The sequence below is a fragment of the Acartia tonsa genome, chromosome 11, assembly GCF_053477335.1.
Source record: "Acartia tonsa isolate MP-2025a chromosome 11, ASM5347733v1, whole genome shotgun sequence".
NCBI classification, from domain to species: domain Eukaryota; kingdom Metazoa; phylum Arthropoda; class Copepoda; order Calanoida; family Acartiidae; genus Acartia; species Acartia tonsa.
The window spans coordinates 7,404,137-7,428,553 of record NC_137270.1 but is presented as its reverse complement, the minus strand read 5'-3'; the positions used below and the strand labels follow the sequence as shown (position 1 = coordinate 7,428,553).

General features: G+C 30.5%; 1 protein-coding gene across 1 annotated transcript; it reads right to left on the bottom strand.

Moving 5' to 3' along the window:
• Positions 1–4,567: 4,567 nt before the first annotated feature.
• On the bottom strand, positions 4,568–23,430 carry LOC145331541 (uncharacterized). The gene is made up of 9 exons (XM_080176250.1): positions 23,201–23,430; positions 22,593–22,691; positions 22,433–22,516; positions 13,873–13,988; positions 13,346–13,410; positions 8,932–9,045; positions 8,304–8,522; positions 7,604–7,675; positions 4,568–5,801 (listed from the first exon to the last, which is right to left on the bottom strand). The coding sequence occupies exons 1-9, from the start codon at positions 23,372–23,374 to the stop codon at positions 5,674–5,676; spliced, it is 1,071 nt and encodes a 356-aa protein (XP_080032376.1). The 5' UTR covers positions 23,375–23,430; the 3' UTR covers positions 4,568–5,673.
• Positions 23,431–24,417: the final 987 nt, after the last annotated feature.

Below are 24,417 nucleotides of genomic sequence, written 5' to 3'. Positions count from 1 at the left end.
AGAGGCGGCGTTCTAAAATTATCTCGCTATTGGCTAGATTGAATATTAATCTTTTTTTCCAATGGCCTATCACTGAAAATTAATCTTTTTCTTCCATTGTCCAATCCCTGAATATCAACCCAACTTAAAAAAAAAGTTACTATTCATAAATATTGCTATGACTTTAGTTTTGTTTTTTCATCATTTTTTAAAGATTAAATGTCCCTCTCTCTCACTTCCCTTTCCTTCCGTCTTTTTTAAATTACATTATCTTTATTTAAAACTGTATTTATGACTATGTCTCTCTTACTTTAAAATATTTTAGGATCCTAATATTTTTTTGTTTCAAATTATCGTCCTGAAAGGGTTAAAATGTTTAGGTAAATGTTAAATTTTAGTTTAATTTCTGAACACATTACAGAGGCATCGCTAGTATCACATTATTTTAAAACTAAGTTTTCTTTGATTTACTATTTTATAAACTTAAATTTTCTATTTTATAATTAAAAATTTAATACTTTAATATAATTCAAATAGCAACATGAAATAAAAAAATGAATTTATTCTTCATAGAGTAAAATAATGGGTCTTATTGTTCTGGTCAATGAGAGTTTATTATGGATTATTGGAGCACTATGAGTATTAAATACGCTACTATTGGAAGATTCGAGCTCATTTATAGACGTTTATTTCCTATATAGATCTGTCATGGATCTTGATGCAATAAAGCAAGCCGTTTTATAAAAAATCTGTCGAAAATAATTCATAAGGTAAAAAACAGAAAAAGTAATCGCTCATATAGGTATAGAATAATCAAGAAACTAGGATGGTAACATTAAATAGTAGCAGAAATAGTAGTAATTTGTGCTAAAGTAACAGGATGTCTGCCTATATGTAGGATAACCTCTCGACCGATATGGTTCCCACCTAGATTTTTTTACTTTTTGAAATAAAACTAAAAGTGGAAGGCCGACTTCCCTCACCTCCCTCTCTCCCTTAACTAGAGGCCTCTTCGAGGCGTATCCACTAGCAAAGATTTAACGATAATAGCTAACCGTTACGGACGGGCGGACGGACCATCCTAAAATGTATAAAAGCTTCGCATTTAAAGATTATTTTCCAACTGAGACCGTAGCAAATTCTCATTTTAAACATAAAAAGTAAATCATTACAAACATGAATAATATCCTTATGGTTTTCTTGACATATACAAAGATAACAACATCCATAAGTAGCGAAGCACATTATTGGGAATACGGACAACGATATTTAAAGAGGACTTATTAATATCAAAAGTAAATTATTTACTGGATGCTCATTGCTACAAGGAATCTTTCTAAAAATTTTAGCCTTCTATCTTGAATAGCAGATGAGAATATCACAGTTCCTCCATAGCGTTACTGACTGACGGACGGGGAAGTAAATAATAAAGTAGCATAAATAATATGTATTCACTTCGGCATTTGACATCGGCCCTTCGTAGTTAACAAAACTGGAAATTATCCTTAAAGTATATTACTATCCGGAGGAAATTGTCTATAATACAAAGGAATTAGTAAATATTAAATTATTTGGTCGACCAAACGCTTTTGTTAAGTCAAGCTGACAAAATATTTATTAAATGATAAATTCCTGGATCTTTTCAATCTTCCATTGGTGCTGTACGTGTCCGTCATTGTACAAAGTAGCGCAGCTACAATATATTTACTTTTTTATTTTTAGCACATAGTTGAACTTTGTGGAAGGTTTTAAATCACTATTTTTTTTGTTGTTAAAGATAAACTTTGTTATTATTCACTGTTGAGAACATTTACTTAATTATGTACCTAACATTAATTAGCAGAATTGTCACTTAAAATTAACTTAAACAATATCATTTTTCACATAAACATCTTTATGTTTGCTTTCATGAACATTTTACATTTTCTTAAAGTATTTTTTTTTATCTAAAATCAAATGATACTAAAAATGTAATATAACGCAGTAACTATATATAAAAAAAAGTCTATTCGTCTGTCTTACGTACTGTTTTTTCCTGTTAAGACCGTTTTTTTAGTTAAAAAAATCATAAGTCGTTTATTGACAATTATTAAGAAAATAAAGTTTCAGAAAAATAATAAAAGGACTTTGAAGTTAAACTTTTGGATACAAATTTTGTTAGGTATGTTTTTTTAAGAAAAAATCTAATTCAGTACCTAGATAGGACCTTAAAATTTTACAAAAATATGCAATTTTATTGTTCTTAAAAAAATATGCTATTTTAAACGAAACAATCATCAAATTCATTAATAATTTAGGTCAATTTCTTTCAAATTAAGCATAGCTCTAACAACGTTTTAACTTAAAACAACAATTAGTTTTCTACCTAATAATCACGGAATTTTTATTGACTTTTTTTCACTTCATTTCAAAAAAGTTTTAGAATATTAAACTATTCTATGGGACAATTAAAATAAAAACCGGTCACTTTTCACGTAAAATTGCAATATTTTTATTTAATCAAAACATAATGCTACTTAGTTAAGCTTTTATTTGAACTAAAACTCCTTAAACATGCAAGAAAGAGCAAGAAAATTGAGGGGATAAGAAAAAAAGAAAGTTAAAGTTTATCTGCGAGTCTAAGGATATTATTTTTCTCCATCCCCCGCCACACTCCTTTCTCTTTCTCCTATTTACTAGGTGCGGCACCTGTACATATACCCTAAATTTACTTTACAACGAATCTTTGATTATAAATCATACGTTTAAAGGTAAGAGAAGCTAAAGATCTCGGAAAATTTATGTTTGACGAATAGGTTACACTTTTCATGGAAACTCTATATATCTCTTTCGGTGATTTTATGCTTTTTTCAGTACCTACCCGCCCTTTACAAGGAAAATCCTATTATATTTAAATTTAGCTGGATGTTTATTAGGAGTGGAAGAAATAATAATTTCCTTTTTTTACATCTCAGAATTTGTACCTAGATTTATACCATAGATTTACCTGGGATTGGATGAATCCTGTGACCGCCACCGTAACCAAACCTTTCAGGAAACACAAGTCAAAACTCAAAATACGCAGAGCCAAAGTGCCAAGCCTGAGTAAGAGTATAGGTGCCGTGCCCTGTATTTATTATCATAGACTCCTTCGACTCCCCCTTTCTTAGTAAAACACCTGAATCTCCTTATTTTTCAAATTTTATCATAGACAAGAACTTGCATAGAGAAAAACAAAATAATAGAACAGAGCAAAAATTATTAATCTCTAAAAATTTTATCAAAATATTATAAGCAAATGCAAATGTATTTTAATAAACAAAGTAATTAATTTTGGTGCTCGTTATAAAGTAGAGATTTCCGTATTACACCTAATGTTTACATAGGCCCTCATGCAAAGTTTGAGAATGATAGGACAGCTCTAACATGCCCAAATCAACAATCTGAGCAATTTATTTAAGGAATGACAAACCGGCCGTTTCTTAAGTGGAAGGGTAAACTATAAAAGCCTCATAATTAAAAATCCTTCATGAAAATTAAAAATATGGGACAGAAGGGGGGGTGGGGGGTTAGTAGATGTGTTGTCTACAAGTGATATATGGGACTTGGACAAATGTTTATAAGCTCTACAAATACTCTATGAGTATGTTTACACCTATCTATAATTTTGCAGAGATTTAAAGGGATAAAACATGGCATTTAATCCCCAATGATTATACACAAAATTGCCCCCTCTGTAAATTATAATTACTGATTGGACACTCTACTTAATAAACTAACCAATCCAAATGCAATAAAAGTTCTCAAAGTGCTTAATTCAGCGAATAAGAAAACGTTACTATTAAACTTTGGGGTATACTGTATTAAACAGCCCGATGCACCCTCCCTCCCTGATAATTTTTATATTGTTATTTATAAATGAGGCTTTAACTACTTCTCTTTAGACTGAAGTATACAAAATTTAAAAGGAAAACATATTTCTACAATTAAATTCTGTTTAGATACATTATTTGAACCAGATTTTTTTTAAATCAATGCCTATATTTAGGGTCTATCCGTAGGTCCATAACGTATAGCTCTAATAATCTATTTAGGCTTATTAGAATTGTCATATAGGTTTCAAACTTTGCAAGATGATTCCTGTAGCAGATAAGTACGATTTAGAAAGAATTTAAACTGTTTTTGACAACAATTTTTTTGATGATATATTGTCGCGCTTTCATATAATTTTTGAAACAATAATTCCTATGACAACATAATACAACATCTCTATAATCAGGTCTTAAAAATGTAATTATGTCCATAGACAGTATAATGTATTTACGCAATTTGCATCAAATTTATGTACAATTCTTTAGACTTATAAATCAATATTCATAGCACTCTACAAGTGCTAATGTTAGTATGCCCAACCTTCTGATTTTAGAGCATCATTTTTTATGGATGTTCTCACATCCTTGTTTAGGTGATTCTTAAAGCATATATGAGCGAATGTTTTGAAAGTAAAGTATTCTGCAATAATATAAAGTAGTTTTCTTTGACAGTTATCGGACAGACACACGGTAGATGTAAAAATACCTTGCTTTAAAAAAAGAAAAGAAAAACTAAATTTTTAATAAGTATTTTTTATTATTTTACATAACAGTATAAGGTACATGTACATACATTATAAATAATTAATACATAGACAACCAGGTATACAGGGATAGAACATTGGATGATAAATTAATATTCCCCTCAACCCTTGAGTGTGAAATTCTGCCCTTGGTTTAGGACAATACCATTTTTTTGTCTGAAAGCTTCTGAAATTAACTTAAGTTTTAAAGATTAATTTCAATGCATTTTTTGGGGGGTGGGGTGTTGGGAGAGGTTTAATTTATCATCTATTGTCATATCCCCCCCTTTAAATAACAGATAATTAAGTTATTAATACAAAAAAATCATTGGCCAATCTTATTATTTTTCTTTTTTTAAATGCCCGAAAATATTTTTAGCCCTTTTCTTAGATTAAAAAATCACATTACGTTTTAGTTTTAAATGCCCATTGTAAAAACTGAAATTTTTTATAACATTTGTAAGTAGCGCAGCTACTTCTAAATAGGGTTTGTATGTAAATACGTACGTCTAGTCACAATAACAACTATGAAGTTTTTCTGTATTCTTATTGTATTATAGTTTACTGTTCTTTAACATTCCTAAATTCATTAATATTGCTATTGCTGCACTACTTATATGGACAAAACAATTCTTGAAATATTACAAATTATTATTTTTTGAGCAAAAGTCATTTGAGTTATTAGTTTTGAGATTTTTGGAATAACAAATTCAAAAAGTTTAAGTTTTCAGTTATTTTAAATTCTTATTGGGTAAAAATAATAAATAAAAATAAAATCATTACAGTTTTTTTATCTTTGGATAAAAAAGTAAACAGTTATTACAATAAAGAGGTTCAATTTAACATATTTTAAATAAAAATTAAGGTTAAAAATTAAATAGAAAAAATTTAGCTGAGAAAAAAAATCACGAAACCTTTGTTTTATGATGAGGTTGCGTGATAATTTGGAATTCACTTTTTAATATTCATGATAGTTTATTGCTGTAAAATAGTTTCTTGGATTTTTTATTGATAAAAGCAGATATTGGGTTTCACTTTTGGTCTATTTTAGGTTTTTTTCTTTTTCAAACTTTTTCGATTTAGGTCCTTTTTAAGTCAGTTTAAACTTCTTCGATCTGTAGGGTCGGTAATCTTTCAGTTGTGACCTCTTCAATGAGCAATTGCTCAGTTTGCAGGGGAACAACTTGCAGGTCTTCCGACAGAGATATTTCATCTCCCAACTCGATATCTAGATAGACAGTAGTTAGTTAGATAGATAATAGATAAATAAACATAAAACAAATTTATTTGCACATCAAAATTTAAACAAAGTCATAAAATCAAAGATATAAAATAGAGGTACGATTAAATAAAATTAATTTAATAAGCAACCTAAATCCTAATCAGTTTTGACCAAGTATCCATGAATAGATCAATATGGATCTGTCTACTTTGCCAAAAATAAATAGTTTGAAAGATAATTGATTTATAAACTGTTAGAGGGATTGGGGAAATGAAATAAGATAGATAGACAGTTGGATATAGAAGGAGAAAACTTGAAAATAATTAGTTGGATAGATAATTAAATAAAAACAAAAAAAGAGAAAGATGGGCTGAAAGACTGATAAATACAGAGAAATATACATGAACAGACAGAACATGATGGACAGAAAAACATATATAAATATATACAGGGTGAGTCAGAAAAAACTGAGTTTTTCGATTTTCAGAAACAACCAGAAGGAATACAGAAAAAATAATTATATGTCCTTGCTCTCTGTACAAATGCACATCAAACTTGTAAAAGGTGTTTTTTATTATCTCTAAAAATGCGGCCTCTACGATAGGTGTATGGTGTCAAAAAATGCCTTGTGTGAAAAATGTTGATTAATAAAAATTAAAATAACTCATCTATTTTGTATAAAAAAATCTTGAAATTTCAATATTTATTTAGAAAAATGTCTAAGAAAAGTACTTAAATGAGTTTTAAAGGTGAAATGCTTTTTGGCTCCTCACAAAAGCATTTTTAGAATACTAAAATTTGTCATTTTTTCATATTTCTTGATTGTGATGCATGTGGTTCAAAAGAATCTTCTATATTAACGTAGCTTATAGTAAAAAGAAAAAAACACCTTTTTATTTGACAAAAAAATCTCTTAAGATAAAAAAGTTATCAAGGTTTGAATTTTTAAAATAAAAATGCCTTTTAGAAACCCTACCCTATTTAAATGAAGTTATTATGATGAATTATAACACACAAGGATAATTTGTCAAAGGGGGCGGAGATTTTGGAGATTAAATCCAGTCTTGCACCAAATATAGAGGAAATTCAGGGGGAAAGGGGAGGAATTTAGGAAACAAGATGAAATATTTTCGGTCATGAGCTGGTTTTCTGGTCATGGGGTGGTTAAATCTTAACAATAGATTACAACAAAACGTTTGATTTATAATGCAATAATTTAATTTAAATAAATTGTATTTTTAAGATGTTAAATATTTACAATCTGTTGAATAAAAATTTTAATAATCATAAAATATGTTTGTTTATCTTTTTAGAATGGTAGACATTTTTTAATATAAATGAATCTACCTAAAAAGTACAAAATAATGGCCAAAAAAGTCATCACCCACACTTTTTGAAATCTTTATGCTCTAAAAAGCGCCATTGTTTTCAGAGATATTCAAAAACACCTTTTCTAAGTTTAATGTATATTTTTATAGAGAACAAGAACCTATAATTGTTTTTCAATATTCCTTTTGGTTGTATCAGAAAATCGGAAAACTCAGTTTTTTTCTGACTCACCCTGTATATAAACACAAATATGGCAGAATAGACTGATCAACAAACGGCTAGATATATAAACAAACAGATGAACAGTTAGACATATTTATAGATAGATAATACATTGGACAGAAAGAAAGATAGATAAAATGACAATTAGACATATACGAAATTATTGATAAACAGACATACAGATAAAGAGACAGATAGATTAAAGATAGACAGATAGACAAACAGACAGACAAATATAGAGATAGATAGATACTAACCTAAGCTCATTTCTTCCATAAGAGAAGGTTCAAGTCCAGAACCCTCAACTTCCACAATGTAATCTTCACCACCTAACAAATAGTAATAGCCTTATAATCCTTTTATATAAAGTAGTTTTTTGTCTGTCACAAAGGATCTTGCTAACCGCTGAACCGGTATTGTTCTCCTTTACAGTGAAGCTTCTTATAGATCCTGGGGAGGTTTTAAACTATTTTTGGGGAGAGTGTCTTCACCCCCTCCCACCAAAAAAATTTTTTTTTACTCTTTTGAAACTTAAATTTAAAATGGGATGAGGTCGACTTTTCCCCCTCCTACCTTAAGTGCCCCTAGAGGCTTCTAGAGACGTAGCCGCTAGTAATAATAATAGTAATAAGGTTATAGAGCCTTTTAAGCGGCGAAAGGAGTCTAGTATCTGAGTTATATCTGCTGATATAGTATACTTTACTGTAATTTGGAAATAATTAAAACTTTCTTTAGATTTAGTCAATAAATTGGAAAACTAAACTGCCTTTCAAGCATAGATTAACTCCTTGAGTCCTTATACCTAAATCTAAAGATAAATTGAAGAAAGTGTGGGGGTTATTTTTACCCCTTTACCAACTCATGCGGAGGTAAAATGGCGGAAACCTCAATCAAACCTTTAGTCATCAACAACATTATGTGCTTTCTTGAAAATTAAATCATCAATTCATACTTTACCTGTAATAATATCACCACTTAAGGTGCTGTCTTCTGATTGGTCAATCAAATCAGTAGTATCCTCTGATTGGTTGTTGATATAATCGATATCTCCTGATTGGATGTTATAATCAATACTGTCCAATGATTGGCTGGGTTGGTTCTCTTCTTGCTGGATATATTCATAGTCGTCTGTTTCTTGCACTGAGGGAATCTCAATTTTGTTCACATTAGTTACTTCTAAATAAAAAAAAAAGTAATTTGATTTAAACAATTTCCAAAGAAGAAGGGGAGAGAAGATGTAAATTAATTTAAAATTTAAGTTAGTAAAAAAAAACTTGAAATTCTATCAAAATATAATCAATTTCAATCTAAGTTGATACCTAAAGAATTGATAATACTTCTTTCATTTGATAGCCTTAAAAGCTTGATAGGTGGGTTAAAACTTGCTTTGACCCATAATTATAGTCTACAATAAGAATAACTTTGTTTTTCATCATTGGAGATTCAAATAAATTTACCATCCAAGATGGAAAGGCAGTTTTTTTTCAATTTTAATGGGAGTGTGGACATCCCCATTACAGCACGCCACAGGTTTTATTCTTTAAGATCTCTAAATATTAGAAGAATAAAATAACCTCTATCCTACCTAAAATTTCTAAAGTTTGAGTAGTTGGAAGATTGTCTTCATTGTTCTGTTGTTGATTTCTGGTTGTGGTCTCAAGATTTTCCTCATTCACATAATCAGTATCCTCGGTCAAACCTGAAACAGAAATTTTTTTATAACGATAATAAGCTGCCACGAATGTTGACACGAAATTTCAGCCGTATATCTTGAATGGTAGCAGAGAAAATAAATAAAATCCTATTGTTAAAGTTAAATTAGCATTTGGTTTTAGAAAGTATAAATTCTAAAATTATTGAATTAGTGTCAAATATAGACACTACTAAATTTAATAGAAAGCTTTAAAGTTTTTTTCAGGTAACGAATGAGGGACTTTGTTTAAGTCAAATGACCACTCATTCATGGTAGTTAATCAAGATTGTTTAGATATTTAAAAGCCTTTTTCTAAACACGTTTTATGCTACTTTAAGACTAAAAATTTTAAAAAAAAAACCAAAAGTTTTTCATGATTGTAATTGATTGAAGTTCCCAAATATTTGTCAAATTTCCTGAAATACTAAGATGTGTAGTTTTTAATCATTTCATGGCATGTACAAAATTTGACCATAACACTGTAAAAAATTATATCAGGGTGTTTTTTTAAAGGAACAAAATTATAACTTTATTTAAATTGGAACCTAGTAAAAGTGTCTGACTCTGATTATGACGTAAACAAAATAGCCAATGAGAGGCCACTATAAATTTTACCATTGATCAATTACAGTGTATACTGGCCTATCATTGGCTAATATTTTTTACATTATAATCAGAGTCAGACACTTTTACTAGGTTTTATAGGTTTATAATAAATATTTTACAAATTTGGGAATTTTTTTTTACAGTGTACGAATTCAAAATAAAACATCATGTATGAACGTGTGAATGCAATTTAAAACAAGTACAAGGATGTTCAGTTCATAAGCAACAATTTTAATCATTGAACTTAGCCTAAATCGAGCTGTTCAATCTTTCAAATTAAAAAAATTACCCCTCATCTTTTGTATTTCATTTTAAAATAGTAGTGATCTTATGGTTTAAACACATGACGAGAAATTGATGATAAACCAAATTAAAACCATTGCATTGATTGAAAATTTTGTACAAGTCTAGTTTGAACCAACCAATCAAGAATTAAAAAAATTATCCAACAAATAATAATAGAAGGTGTCCTAAAACTTTGGATAACAGTTAATAGTTATTTCATTCATCGTATTATAAACCGCTTTCCGCGGATATAGAATATACAATCCATAGTTTTTTCGTATGGATGAGAACCGGTTCTTATCCACCGGATTCGAATGAATACGAGAAATTTACATATCCTTCCTTACCGAAAAATTGACTACCAGACGTACTTTACAGACGTACAAATTTATTGTAGATTATTCAAACTCTGTGAGTATAAAAAAAGTGTTTATGATATGTCCCTGCAAGAAGGTGTGCAATTAATGACGCTAAATATCAACACGTTAGTACTTATATTTTGACGTAGGCCAATAGCCAAATAAGCAAAATTATAAGCAGTTGTGATAATTTGCTATTGTTTGAAATACATGGATATATCTTACACCAGATTTTCTTGTTCACTAAAAAAGTGAAACTTGCAGCGGGCTAAAATGACGATTACATACTCTTTAACTGGATGAATGAACTTAACAATAAATGAGTTCCATGTTAGCAAGCTGAATTGGCGACAATTTTTCTCTGGCATAATATCCACGTATATTCTACTTACATCCATTATACCATCCATGGACGGATGTGAATGAACACCACCCCCTTCACGAGACCTTGCCGCACCACCAAGCCTCTTCCTTGAGAGAAATTCACACATTCAGGACATGTCATGCAAATTCCCTGTTAAACTATGGGTGTTCCTATTATATCGACATGATTAGGAACGAGGTTTTTCCGGAAACTTGAGAGGAATCAATAGGGAATAGACATTCCAAATTTGAAAATTATTGACATTAAACTAAAGTGGTCATGGCTGAAATAGTATTGTCATGCATTTTTTCTGACATATGACTTTATTAAAAAACTAGCGGCTACGCCCCTAGAGGCCTCTAGTGGCATTTAAATATTTTTATTTTATTTTAAATATCTAATTTGAAAAATAATTTGTCTATGTTATCAGCTGTTAAATTCATGTCTCTACGCAGCGCGACTACGCTAGCGACACTATGCGGCGGAAATATTTCATTTTTTCCTCGATTTTATTGTGATTTCTCTTGGGAGGGTGGTGGTACCCTCCCCCAAAATAGTTATAAACCTTCCCGTGACCTATGAGAAGCTACCCTGTTAAGGAGAACCCGATCAGTTCAGCTGTTAGCGAGATTCTTCGGTACAGACAAACAGATAAACAGACAAACATCCTGTTTCTTTAGTTAAAGGACATAATCGATATTGTAATGAAGATTCGCATGATATAATAACAATTGCAAGTGAATGTCATACTTTAAAAAACAGTAATAATATGTCCGTCGCAATTTGTGCTGCAAAAAGAACATACATACAGGCCTTATCTCAAGAGTAGCTGCGTTATAAAAACTGCAAATCATAAGCAATACAAATTCAAAACAAAAAAGATAGAATTTAGATGTAACTAATATTATTTCCAGGGAGGGAAGGGACAATGAATGTTATATTAAGCTACCAACCAGTATTTCCCTAATTATTTACAAGCTTTTATATGTTTAAAAATTATGTAGGGATGGCGAGAGGGAGAAAGATGAAAATTATGATGATCCCCTTTTTTAATAGAAAAAATATTTGCAAGCACCTAAACCAAGGGAGGGAGAGGACATTAGATTGTAACACCTTGTCTTAAAACCATAATAAAAACTTCGAGGGACTTTTATTTGATATTCTTATTCATTGCTTTTACAAACTATCTGTGTTCAAACTTTGTCACCAATTAGTTTGATTTTTTAATTCGGGATCTCTATCAATTTAACATCCATTTTGTTGTCCCGTAGGATTCATGCGCTGCATGGTTACATCTAACTACATTAAAACCATACCTTATGTCCAGGGGCATTCAGGGATAAGACAAAGGACCATTAATTTAAGTACATACATCCCACATTATGATAAACAAAATCACCCCTTCTGTACATTAAAGTCTTTGGTTCCAAAGTTTGGAAATAATTAATTTAAAACCAACAAATGACAATTAATTAAAAGTTTAAGTTCCCACAGTTTTTGAGCCAATGAATAAGATAAAGTATTTATAAACTTTGGGTATATAACAGTGCAATTGTCCAATGTCCCCTCCCTCCCTGGTTATGTCTGAGAGTTGCACAATTCTAAAATTCATAAAAATATTAAGAAATCAGGGATAAAGGATTAATGCAGTGAAAAAATATTGAAAAAATTGGGAATTTTCGATTATTCTTTTTGTAATTTATTGTCTAAATTTTGTAATTTATTATTAATTAATTTATTATTAATATTGTAATTTATTGTCTGAGGGGGAGGGATATGGTTCAATTGCAATATCATTTTCACATTTTGAATGTAGTTTTCCCCCTCCCTGAAACCGAAAAAAATCTGGGTTAATTAAAGAACTCCGCTGGTCAGATTTTAGATTTTTCACTCCTTCCCTCCAATCCAAAAACTAGCTTGCGAACAATGCCTATTAATAGCTATAAAAGAACTAAATATACTTATCCATTTTTCCAAAAATAAAATACTAACAATTTTTCACGAACTAGGAAATACGGACATTTTTTATTATTTGACCACAATATTACATTTAAACTAAGAAAAGTGTGGCTACTAAAAAGCAAAATTTTTAATTTTTCTTAGTGATACTATAAAGCTTTGTTGCCTAAGTATCTTATTGCTATATTAGTGATTTTACTATATATTTCAAAATTATTCAAAAAGAACATTTCTTTTTTGGCTACTATTTAGCCATTCATTTTGATCTTACACCAATATTTGTAGTAAATTCATAAGGCTATACAAATAGATTTAATAATATAGTGAAGATTATATTGTTTTGAAAAGATTTAATATTTCTAATTACGCTCTTATATTATGTATTAGTTTTAAAAATTAACGAAAATTTGTGTGGTTTTTTTGCGCCACACCATTTAAATTCTACCAAATTTTGATGAGAAAGGTCAACATAAAATCCCCGTTTTAACAAGGACAAGTATTCTTCAATGGTAATGAATTAATAGAACATAGCAGTCATTAAGAAGGGAGGGGATATTAGACTGTGAATATATTGGAAACCCAAAATTTGTAAACCCTTGCTCTTATTGGGTGTCTCAAACACTTTTATAAAATCTTAATTGGTTAAAACAGATTTTAATATTATAATTCATCATTTTAATATCAACGGAAAGCTGTCTAAAATACGAAGCGGGAAGATTTTATGTGACAATACCTGTAATTCTGTTGGTGGTAACCTCGACAATTTCAAGCTCGTTAATCAGGCTCTCCAGTTCCATTCTGATGGAATAAACATAGATTAATAACAGTTACGAACTGACGGACGGATATACAATAAATATGGAGTAGCTATGCTACTATCAAAGGAGTAAAATTTCAATAATTAGTTCAGAAGTACATCTCTTCATGAAGGGAGGGGACAGAGGGCTGTTTATTACACTTGTCCCCAAAGTTTTTGATTGGTTGGTTCATTAAGTTAAGTGTCCAAACGTTTCAATCACTAATTTTCATACTCATTTAATCACTAAATTAGTTCAGAAGTATATCTCCTGAACCACGGACATCCATGTGTGAAAAATAGATTGGGGGTATTACTCCCCCCCCCCACCCCCTATCTATAAAAATAAAGACAAATTAGAAGGTTTACAGCCACCTAAGATTATGTTTGACTCTTTATGCAGTGCGTTATTTTAACCTGTTTATAGGTCAAGGTATTTGAATAAATTATTTATGAATCTATGCCTGGTAGTTTGTTCAATTTCATTTTCAAGCTCTTCAATGGTCATCTCTGCAGCAAGTTGTGGCTCCAGGTTTTCCTCCTCCTGCAGGGCTGCTTCAGCCTGGTCAATACGCTCAGCCTAGAATAATATAAAGATTGTTAATATTTAATGAGTAGTTTCTACATTCTGTGATGTATCTCACTTGGTCGGTTGGTGAAGCTTCACAAAGTGTCTCAAATATCAGCTATGTGACGTCATAAAAATGGGGGATTATCCAACATTTTTTTGGGGGGTTTTCTTTCCCACTTCTCCTCAATCTTTCTCATTTTTATGACATCACATGGCTGATTTTTTTAGACACTTTGTAAAGCTTTTGGTTGGTTTGTCAGTAATGCTTTTTCTAATATGCTATATGATTACATTTTTTATGAAGAAAACGTTGCGGCTATTTACCATCTACTCTGTAACTCAATTAATCCGTTTGTCTGTTGGATTACTTAATATTTCAATAGTGATAAAAACATTGAAGGAGGAGACGTATATTACACTTTTATTGGACTATTGGACGTATATTACACTTTTAACAAATTTTAGAATCACTGTAAACGTTCAGAACTTTTTAATTATCTTTAAATTATTAAGGACCAATCTTTCCGACCAATATTTGTGGACTAAAGAAGATTTAGTATGTACATAGTTATAACACCCATTGTCTTATCCCTTAAATAAACTTAAGCTCACTAAAATGGGAGCCCAATTATAATTGCAGAACAGACAGACAGACAGACAGATAGACATCCTGCTACTTTGTACTTTGGATGGTCATATTTGAAGATATTTGTCTCTAATGATAAATGATTATGTTTAAATGTGTTGCTAATATCCTTTTCAGGGAAACGGGGATAGATTAATAGAAGATTATTTAATTATCTCATCGTATAATAGACAGCATTCCGCGGATATAAAAATGAAAAATTATAAGATTAAAACAAGTTTTGTTAGCCCCGATTGGCCGAGACCCGGGCTATTAAAACTGGTATAAATATTATGATTTTTATTTGTGTATTCTTAGAAAACTGTCTATAATAGGATACGATGCACGATTTTTCAGATAGCTGAGAACCGATTCTAATCCAGTGAATATTAATCAGTTCCGAAGCCATACTGGAAAAATTAAAGTAATGGATGTTGAAGGGCGACAAAATCTTTTAAAAAGATTATTTTAACTAAAGGAAAAGCATGAGGTAAACTGATTTTGTGACACAATTTCACACATAATTTTTGGGAAATATTAATTTATCATGCATTGCCTTATCCCTGTAAATCCCTGGCTAATTTGTAAATATTAGCGTATATATGTGACTGTGTATATAGTTAAACAAGCCTCTTTTTTTTCATACAACAAATAGGGTGGCACAAATTCTATTTCCGGGGTTAGGATTGCCCCTTAAGATCTCGCAATAGTAGATTAATATTTATCTTTATAACTAGTGTCTGTCCATATGTCTATCTGCCCGAAAATTTGATGAAATTGTTAATATTTCCTTTATTTTAAAATTGTTTTAAAACGTCTATAGAAGAAGTAGTTCTGTTTATCGCAATTCAGGGTTTATATCAATTTATCGTCCATTGTCTTATCCCTTAAGATTTCTGACATTTCATAAACATAATAAAATTTGGTTCACCCTAGCACACCTAGTAATATTAGTATAGTGTGTATTTTTATTATATCTGCGCTACTTATGGATATAATTGTTCTTGGTAGAATATTTGGTACACCCTAGCACACCTTGTAATATTGGTAGGAGTGTGTATTTTTATTATATCTGCGCTATTTATGTACACAAGTGACGAAGCGGCCTTAGGCCGCCTTAGGGTCCGAGTTATTAGAAAAAAACAGAGGGATATTTCAAATTATATAGTAGCTTCCCTACTAAAAAATATTTTAGCGGAAAATCTTACATGAACTTTGTATGTCTGTCTCGTACACAATCAGAATTATGTTTTACTTTAAAATAAAAAAAACCAAATTTGTCTGTGAGGATTTCGCTGACTAAAAAGCATCATATATTCAATTAACTTTGTCAGTCAGTCCGTCCATTATGCTAAAGTTTTAGTAATTAGATTTTTATGGTTTTAGAGATGTATGTTTAAAGTTTACTGTATATATTTCTATTGACATCTAATGTTTTAACCACATTTTCTATCTTATTAGATTTTTATTAACTTCACAAAGTTTATGGATGTTATCATATGTTTCTGTGTACTCTAATTGAAATGTCTGTCTGTCTGTAAGAAACCGTAAAGGAGTAAACGTGAATTTCTCTTCAGTTATTAAAGATAAATGGCTGGAATTAAAAAAACATCCCCATGCCGATGATCATCCAGTATAAAACTTACTTTGTCCGTCCGTCTGTTGGAATGCTTTGAATTTTGATATGCATCTACTATCAAAGATATTGTATAAATTCTATTGTAAACCTTTCCATATTTTTTAGCTTTACTAAGAGTTAGGCTTATGGGAAAAATCTATCCCTTCGAATTTACAATTTATTTATAAAATATGGAAGTGTATTTTCAATGCTTGATATGTACTCGATATGGGAAAGCACCCTAAACCTTACTTTGGCTGTCCTTGCTTAATTATTAATAAATTTTTAACGCGAAGCACCTCTATAATTAGAAATGTCCGTCTGAGGGTAAAACATAATTCTTCATCTGCTATTAAAGATAGACGGCTTTAATTTTTGAGAATATACTCTATACCTTTGAGCATCCAATATGTGATTTACTTATTCCGTCAGCCTGTCGGAAATACCCTGCAAGGCATTTAATTTAAAATGTAAAAATTTTATTTATCTAATGCTAAATTAGATAGACGATAGATTTTTTCTAGAGAAGATTTTCCTGGGAAATGAATATCTACTCTCTACCTTATTTAGTCGGTTAGTCTGTATGTAACCCTCCATATGACATCAATTTCTGTAGGGAAATGTGCCTTTTCTTTTATTGAAGATTCTAGCCTCTAGTCCATAAAATAAAGTAACAGGATCTCGCTGTGTGTGTGTGTGTGTCTGTCTGTATTTTAAGATCTCTATAAACGCAGAATCGATATGCATCCATTATATAATTTACCTGGTCTGTCAGTCTATCGGTAATGCTCTGATGGTCATTTGATTGATAGAAAGATGATTTTTTCCTGGGTAAAATTTTACAGGGCGATGAGCACCTACTCTACATCTCAATTGGCCGGTCAGTCTGTCTGCAGTAGTCTAGAGGCCACACATTTTTACCGTCGGCCTGTCAGTATAGTTTTTAGTATTTCCAGGGAAGACTTTATTATCTTAGCTTCTATTCAAGTTTTGTATGATTTACAACATACAACAATAAATAACTAATAAAAATATTTTTATTTGTAAATATATTGTCAATTTGATTTCAATGTCTCATTCTTAATATCTAATCTACTTAACTGATTGGGTTCTCTATTTTATATAAACTTAATATCGGTCCCGTGATGGTTTTAGGCTATTTAATTTTTAGATTTAAGTCTTGGGATGGGTTTAAGCTTTTTTTCTTGTCCGTAGATAATAAAGGAGCAAACGCTAATAATATATAAAGTTTTTTTGTCTGAAGGTTTAAATCTCAATAACTACTAAAGCGATTGGGTTCATAATTTTAGGTAAGCTTCAAATAGGTCTCATGAGGGTATAAGGCCATTTCATTTTCAGATGGTTTTAAGCTATTTTTTCTAGCCATTTTCTGCCCCTTTAATTACAGAACCCCTGGATGCTAGGTACGCATCCGCTAGGTATGCATTTTTTTATTCAGAATTAGAAATATGGATTTTGTTAAAATTTCCCTGACAATTCCTATGCCCTTTTTTTGGGGGGGGGGGGGGGAGAGGGTTCACTGTATATTCACAGGGGAAATATTAGAAAATAAATATGAATATATTAACTTGCATATAAAGATTACTTCTTGTTCAACTACTTACATTAGAATTTCTGTCCGGCAGATTTTAGTTATTTATTTTATAATAAAAGCCTTTGATACTATGAACGTAATAACATTCTGCCTTAGCGTTTTTTTTTATTTTTAAATCTCTCTCACACTTGCTTTTTCTTCCATTTTTCTTTTGATTTCTTTATTTAATCTTCAGATACGTATTTATAACAATGTTTTTTTTCATTCTTTCAAAAATGCAATTTGAATTATGGAATTTATTTTCCAATATATGTTTTTTTATAAAACCGTCATGAAAGGGTTAAAATGTTTTTAATTTTTGTTTGTAAATCTGAACACATTAAAAGTGGCGCTAGAATCAATTTATTTTAAAACTAAGTTTTCTTAAATTTACTATATTATGAATTTAAATTTTCTGTTTTAAGAATAGTAATTAAATACTTCAATATTATGTAAATAGCAACATGAAATAAAAAAAATGAATTTATTCTTAATAAAGTAAAATATTGGGTCTTATCGTTCTGGGCAATGAGAGTTTATTATGGATTATTGGAGCACTATGAGTTATAAACATTCATCCCTTGGAAGACTTGAGCTCATTTATAGACATTTATTTCCTATATAGATCTGACATGGATCTTGAAGCAATAAAGCAGGCCATTTTGTAAATGTTAAAAATTGGAAGAATCTATTAATTAAAAGTTATCGCAAATATACTTAGTAAATAATTGTTCTTGGTAGAATATTTGATTCACCCTAGCACACCTTGTAATATTAGTATAGTGTGTATTTTTATTATATCTGCGCTACTTATGGACATAATTGTTCTTGGTAGAATATTTGATTCCCCCTAGCACACCTTATAATATTAGTATAGTGTGTATTTTTATTATATCTGCGCTATTTATGTACATAATTGTTCTTGGTAGAATATTTGATTCACCCTAGCACACCTTGTAATATTAGTATAGTGTGTATTTTTATTATATCTGCGCTACTTATGGACATAATTGTTTATTGTTAAAATATTTGGTGCACCCTAGCACACCTTGTAATATTGGTATGAGTGTGTATTTTTATTATATCTGCGCTATTTATGGACATAATTGCTCTTGTTAGAATATTTGGTACACCCTAGCACACCTTGTAATATTGTGATGAGAGTGTATTTTGCCCTATCATTTGTTCACATTACTTTACAGGATACAGGGATAAGACAATGGACGATGAATTACATCTTTTGCACAATTCTTAGGCGTAATATTTTGTCCTCAATGAATTGTAAATTATTGTAGAAAATTTTGTTGTATTCTATCATATAAATAGTTAAGTTTTTTTCTCATACTTTAAGATCAGTACCACTGAACCTATGTATAATGCTGGATACCTACATTTTCAGACCTTCAAAAAGGCTATGATCAATACCGCAGGGTTAAGGAACCGCAGAAATAAGAACTCCTTCCCCTTTAATTTTTGATTTATCTTAAAAACGGAGGTTGGGTTATCAGTCTTAAACCTTCTATTTGTAATAAAACAATAACTTACAAAATTTAACTCTTAGAATACATGAAGAAACAAAAAAAAGTTATCTTAAATTGATCTGTTCCTATGTTTGAGCATCATGGAAAGGTTACAATAGGAATTAGGTGACCCCTTATGAGCAATGTACTTTCATAACAGCTAATATTTGTGATACTCAAGAAAGAATGTTATGCTTAACCGTTTAAACCATAAGATTTCGAGAATGGTTGAAGCAATAGTTAAGCTTTATAATGCCTTTGTATTTTATTGTGTTTTTCGTGTTAACAATTACAGCCTGCTATTATCTTAAAATTTCAGAAAAAAACATATGCATTTAAGTATAAACATACATATATTATAACATTACTAGCTAGCTGTAAAGTTAGAAGCAATTGAGTTCTTCTTTCGATTTTTGAAAATCTTACTGAAAATGTAAACACCAAATGAACTTATTATGATTATGAATGCATAATAGAGTGGCTCCATTTTGCTAAGACAACTTTTAGACTGACTCAATCTTCAGATTTTCAAGCTTTCCTTGACATACAGTTTATGGATGTTAAATTTAACTTTTTTTCAAACATTAAAATTCATTAGATAACCTTACTAGTAAAGTAAAACAATAACACACACAAAATCCACTTATTTTCAATTTAGTTTAGAATAGGAAAGGAGTTTTTACATGCTCGACAAGGCCTTTTGAGGGAATCCCAATTCTGGTTCTAATGACCTATAATTCCCTTGCTTTTATCTGATTATTTATTATTTAAATTCATCGAATAATGAATTAAGCAAGGACAATTATGCTCTTAAGTTACACAGCAACTACAAGCTAACAAGGATGACAACATCCAAAGGTAGCGAAGCAGAAAAAATATGTATAAGAATTTAAAGATTAGTTGTCAAAAGCATGTATATTAGGAAAAAAATCACGAAACCTTTTTAACATTTGTTTTTAATTTCTTGATATTTATATTTCAGTACTATGACTAACAGACTGTCAGTCAAATTAAATGGATGCTCAAAACAATGGGAAATTTAATTTTGATATTTTTAACTACAAAACCAAAGATGTGAGGAAAAATGTGAAAAATATGAAAATAGCCAAAACCTGCAAAAAGGCAGTCTGACCGCCATTGATGTTTTCTTGAAACGACAGGAAATTAAATTTTGATATCTATAACTGAAAAACTTTGGAAATCGGACCATAAACACCAAAGGTATGGAGAAAAATGTGAAAAATACAAAAAAAGCCTAAAACCTGCTTAAAGGCAGTCTGACCGTCATAATTGTTTTATTGAAAAGACAGGAAACTTATTTTGATACTATAACCGAAAAAATTTTTGGAAATCGGACCATAAACACCAAAGATATGGACAAAAATGTGAAAAATACAAAAATAGCCTAAAACCTGCTAAAAAGCGGTCCAACCGCCATTGATGTTTTATACATACAGGCAGACGGACATTGCAAGTTATAGAGTAGCTTCGCTACTAATAACAAATACTAAAACTAATAAGGAGGAAAGTAATCTTTTATAAGAGATCACAAGGGATAAGACGAAGGACGATAAATTGATTTATATCCCCAATCATGATAAACTGAATTAACCCTTCTACAAATTACAAATATTGGTTGAACCCTAACCCAATATTGATTTGATAAAAGTACTCAAAGTTCTAGGAAACCAAATGGGGTAAAGTGTTTATGAAACTTTGGGTACCGGTTAATTTTATGTTCAATGTCCCCTCCCTTCCTGAGTGTTAGACAATAGTCAAGGTGTTTTAGAGACTGTGTTTTTGGACGTACTTACAGAATAACCTTATTATATAGTAGCTACAATTTTATTAATAAGGAGAACTAGTATTAAGGAAATAAGTTTAGATAAGATTACAAACTATTGAATGAATAGAATCAAGTTTATGTATTGACCAACCCTAATACGAGGTGCATGCACTTACGCACACGTGTCAAACAGTAACATGATATCTATCTGAATTTGTGTCTGTCTATCTGCTAACCTCTTAGCCGATAAGTTTCTTTTTTAAAGTTTAGCTTCTCGTAGATCTTGGGGAGGTTTTTAAAAAAAGGCTCTAAACCCCCAATATTTAAAACTAAAAGTGGGGTGAATGTTGAGTTCTCAAGCAAATGACAAATAAAAAACTAACCAAATCAATGAAAACGCACACAAAAGATGACAATAGTTTAATTGAGAAAGCAAAGACTAATGAAATGTAGTTCGTCAGCCAGCTAAAGTGCCATGCTATTTGGGGCAGTTAGTTGGCTGAAATTTATTTCTACACTTATACGCTTATAAATTACCTAAAAATCAAATTCAATAGCAATAAATACATTAAACGTCAATTTTTTAAATTTTATGTTTTGACACTTTGCGAACTTGAAAAATTGATAATTGATATGAAATCACACCAGTCTATTGTATAATAAACATATTAAATATGGTCTATTGTTGTTGTCTTGAAATATTTTTACTTCACTAGGTCAACTTTTATTATTATGGACAGTTAGATTTTATCTATCTATCTATCTATTGTGTTTGAATGGATATTATAGAATACGTAGATATTGTAAGAGATTCTCGTATATACCCTAAGAAAATGTTTCTCCCATCTGGCTGATATAACTATACCCCCTATTCCCCCCTTATCTTTTTAACACAGGTCCCAAACACTCCATTGACCACAGAGGGACGTATTGACCAATAACTCAGGACTATATTAGCTATCTAAATTGAAGCCAAAATTCCACTGCCACAGTAATCAAGTAATCTATGTCCATTTTTTATTTCTCCATCCATCTGTAATTCGGCTGCCATCCCCTTCAAGCTCACAACCGCCTAAACCATCTTTATTTTGATTTTAGGGGGGTGTCATTATTTTTAGGTGCTAATGAGCAACCCCCCTCCCCCCCTGACGAAACATTGTGCATATCACTGGATAATAACATGGCCAGTAAATTGACTTACAACTCCAATTATGATAAATCAAGTTACCCCTTCTGTAAAATTAAAATAAATGTATGAAAAGTTTCGTTTTTGCTAGTTTAAACCAACCAATCATGATTATCTATCTCACCTCCTCAATATTGATTTCATTAATCTGTTGAACGATACTGTTAAGCTCCTCTTTGTAAACTGGGTTGGCTAGGCTGACTCGAACCTTAAACAAACATAAATTAAATTAACAATAAATGTATAAATTATAGATGTAAGTATCTCAAAAATCTTTTACTTACCTTATTTTTAGAATCTACGGGTAATTGGTTGGGACTCTTGACGGTCAGAGTGGGAAATTTAATTGGCTCCTGGTAGGACCTTCCTCCCTGTCGGCGCACCTACAAAAATAAATATATTTTATAGTAGATTTGCCAAATACTTTTATTTATTTACAAAAGTTTTCCTAAATTATAAAATTTTGCGGATTTTTCGAAAATTCTATTCTCCCTCAAAATAAAAACATTCCCTGGGCCTAAGAAGGGGAATCCTATAGGTTCAGTGGTTAACGAGATCCTTAAATATACACATACATACTTGTATGTCTCAAAATAATCATAAACCTTCCCTAGACCTATGAAGACCTTCACTAAAAGGGGGGACCATATAAGTTTAGTGGTTAGAGAGATCCTTTCTTTACGCAGACATTGATACAGACAGTCATCCTTTTACTTTTATATAAGGATTGACATGTTCCTTATTATTTTCTTACCCACCACCACCAGTCAAAAATACCCATCTGTCTAAAAATATTCATCAACCTTTCCTTCAGTATAGATAGACATACACACATACTATAACTTTTATATTTGTAAAGATTGACATGTTTCCACCCAAAAAGAAATTATACCTGGCTGTATCCAGAAATCATGTAGACCTCATTATCAAATCCCACATCTAAACTACGCGCACGCGCATTAAACTCAGCCTCTGTGAGCTGGGGGAAGGGCAGGGACTCGACTGGGAGCGCGTGCAGCGCGTACACCATGCACACAGACATCAATATCAGGCTTTTCATTTTCATTTTATTTATGTATTAATTATTTTAAAATGTATGTATTTTCTTATGTTAATAAGTCTGAAATGGAAAAAAACAATTAGTTTTTTAAAAATCTGTAAAAAAAATACTCCAAAAATTTTTCGCCAGTCAAAAACCAGTTAATTTTTCTAATTTGATGACATATCAAGCTGTATATTTCCTTAAAATGTATTAAAAAACAATACAGTTTGTCTTAATATTCAAAGATTTCTTAGGACACTATTTCAACAATTATCTAATATTCACCTTTTATAAAAGATTATGTTAACTTGTGTCCTAGGTTTAACAAAATAATGCAATAAAAATCGGCAGTTTTAGGAAAAGCTTTGCTCATAAACACTTTGTCTTTTAAAATAAAGATGTCTTTTTCTGCATGTTTGTATAATAAATGATAATACAGAAGGCTGATTCTCAAAACAAATATTTACAATAATAATATTATCCATAAAAGCGAAGCTCAGCAAAGGGGCAATACGAACATTATTAATTAGAGAGTGTCAGTGCTTTAAATATTAAAATTAAAACATGGAAAATATTAATAAAATGTTTATTTTTTTGCTTAAATATCTAAGATGTAAGTATAAGTGGAAAACTTAATATCATTGTACTTAATCGTACTACGATTCACCATTTTAAATAAAATTACTGAATAATTCTTAAACCTTTAATTATTTACGTAACTTTAGACAAGAGCCAAAATTTATAGTATATTGCAAACATCTTCAAATTTATGAATATCTTCCCCAAAAAACAATTATAAAAACTACATGGTAAATAGATAAACATCGTGTCAAATAAGAAATTAAGACCTCACGTTTTAACATTTTAAAACAAGGACTAAGTTTTCCATAAACAGCGTATTAATAACATCCTAACAAATTTTAGAGCATGATTTGATATTGTTTTTGACAATTGATAATTATAATTTGGTAAAATAGATAATCAATTTTGTAGACTAAAGCTTATCTAACCTTTACTTAACCTCACCTAACCGAAAATTACGTTTTTAAGGGGGGGGGGGGTCAAGC